Source organism: Bison bison, unplaced genomic scaffold (genome assembly GCF_000754665.1).
Source record: "Bison bison bison isolate TAMUID 2011002044 unplaced genomic scaffold, Bison_UMD1.0 scf7180017864235, whole genome shotgun sequence".
Taxonomy (NCBI): domain Eukaryota; kingdom Metazoa; phylum Chordata; class Mammalia; order Artiodactyla; family Bovidae; genus Bison; species Bison bison.
This window is the reverse complement of record NW_011494807.1, coordinates 2,082,585-2,084,888: the sequence shown is the minus strand read 5'-3', so window position 1 is coordinate 2,084,888 and position 2,304 is coordinate 2,082,585. Positions and strand designations below refer to the sequence as shown.

At 45.8% G+C, this 2,304-nt stretch overlaps 1 protein-coding gene across 1 annotated transcript; it reads right to left on the bottom strand.

Annotated features, from left to right (window-relative positions):
• Positions 1 to 712: 712 nt before the first annotated feature.
• On the bottom strand, positions 713 to 1,820 carry FTMT (ferritin mitochondrial). Its single transcript, XM_010846283.1, has one exon. The coding sequence runs from the start codon at positions 1,739 to 1,741 to the stop codon at positions 1,013 to 1,015; it is 729 nt and encodes a 242-aa protein (XP_010844585.1). The 5' UTR covers positions 1,742 to 1,820; the 3' UTR covers positions 713 to 1,012.
• Positions 1,821 to 2,304: the final 484 nt, after the last annotated feature.

Below are 2,304 nucleotides of genomic sequence, written 5' to 3'. Positions count from 1 at the left end.
GCCAAACACATGAACTAACTTAACATGATTGGACATGTGAATGCATGCTTGCATCTTTGAACGCTCGAAACTTAAAGGTTCGTATGTAGGGGACGTACTGTATTCTCCTACTCACTTTATCGCCCCTTCTCCCACCTCCCCAAGAAAACATCTGCCCAGCTGATGCTTCTTTTACTCTGGATCCCTTCTTGACTTTTCCATCCTAATGTTCTTTCAGCTTCACTTTAAAGGCCACAGGAATGTGTTTTCTGCAATGTATTCACTCTTTTTGGTATGTTAAAAGGGAGGCTGTATAGTCTATTATCAGATACATAGGTATGGTTATATTATCATTGCTACCATGAAAAGCTAGCTGAGATTGGGTTTGTTTGGGAAACACCGAGCTAAATGAAAAATAAACCAATAATTTTTTTGGTTTGGATTTTGTTTTTAATTTCAAGATTTACCAGAGCCCTGAAAGTGTTAGCACACATTGTGTCTTTCCAAATCCAGCATTTATACTCTTTTAGCTTTTCTTGAATTTGGTTGATCACAAAATCCTTCAAAAACAGATTGCACTTTTAGAAAAGGGTAAAACTTGTTACAGAACTTTGCTCGGATTATTTTTGCAGTACTACATATCCTTCATCTTGCTATAGTTATTTGCATATTTATCTTACGCATGTTTCCACTTTAGCCTTTAACATAACGTCTTGAAAATAACAGGCATTTGTTGAGTTGAAATTCATCGATATTTATTGCAGGGTCATGGTCTGGAATAATATTTGGTAACTGTAAAAATTTAGTTTGCATCTATTTCAGTAGCTTTTTTGCAGTCTTTTTTATACCATCTCATTCTGGGCTGGGAAAATCATCTTGTTGCTGGGCAAACAGCCATTGTTAACATGGAGCTAAATACATTTTCTCTACAAATCACTTTATTGAGACATTATAAGAGAAGAATATAAAATGAAAGGAGGAAACAGCTGCCTCTGGGTTCTGGCACACCTTGTTTGTGAAGGCAGCCTTTGGGTTAGTTGTGATTGTTTTCATTTCCAAGGGTATGCTTGTCAAAAAGGTACTCTGCCAGACCAGACTCGGGGGCCCCCATCTTAACCAAGTTATTCACGTGGTCACCTAGTTCTTTGATAGACTTCACCTGCTCATTCAGATAGTGGGTTTCTAGGAAATCGCACAAATGGGGGTCACCTTTGTCTGAAGCCAGAGTGTGCAATTCCAGCAACGACTGGTTCACATTCTTTTCCAAGAGCAGAGCACACTCCATTGCATTCAGCCCACTCTTCCAGTCGTTCTGGTCCGGTTTCTTGATGTCCTGCAAGCAGATCAGTCCTCCCCGCTGGTTCTGCAGCCTCATCAGCTTCTCCGCGTGCTCGGTCTCCTCCCGGGACAGTCGAAGGAAATATCTGGCAAAGTTGTGCAAGGCCACGTCATCTCGGGAGAAGTAATAGGCCATGGACAAGTACACGTAGGAGGCATACAGCTCCAGGTTGATCTGGCGATTAATGGCGGCCTCGGAGTCCGGGTGGAAGTTCTGGCGCACCCGGGAGGGGGCGCCGGCGCCATCCGCCGGCCCCCGGGAAGAGGCGGCTGCGGCCAGCAGGCGGATAGGGGCAGCGGGCGGGTAATCCGAGGACAGCCTGGGGACCCAGCGCGGCAGCAAAGCGAAGCCGTGGCGCGCACTGCGCAGGAACACCAACGATGTGCTGATGTGCTTGGGCAGGAACAAGAAACAGGGTAGCATGGCCTCCCCTATTTAGAAGTAGGGAAACTGAGGCCAGGCCGGCTCAGCGCGCAGTCAAGCGCCGCCCGGGCACCAGATCTGAATCAGAACGCAGCCTTAGGCGACAGCGACTGCGTCACACGCCCCTTCGCTTCCATACTCACCGAATTCCAGGCGGAGGGCTGCTGCGGGCACGGGCGCGCGTCATTCGCGGTGGGGAAAAGGCTGATAACAGTTATAAACATTGCCCCCATCGTCGACGCGAGGTTTCTGGTCTTGGGCGTTTCTAATTTACTATTTCATCTAAGTTTAAAATGCTGTCGAAAAAGTAGATGCTGTGACTTGAGTCAAACCTTACTTGGCCTCCCTCTCTGACCTTTTTCTGTCCAAGGACCAAGAGATGGGGGAGACAAGGCAGTGAAATAGGATAAAACAAAAATCAACACTGATTCATCTGAGAGTAAATAAAGGTCCACATCCAAAGAGGATGTTTACAAATTGACTTTCTGGTTATTTTTACAAATTTAAGTATGGAAATAGTTGCCAGTATTGCAGTAGGTGTATACTGGTGCGTGCATGCTAAG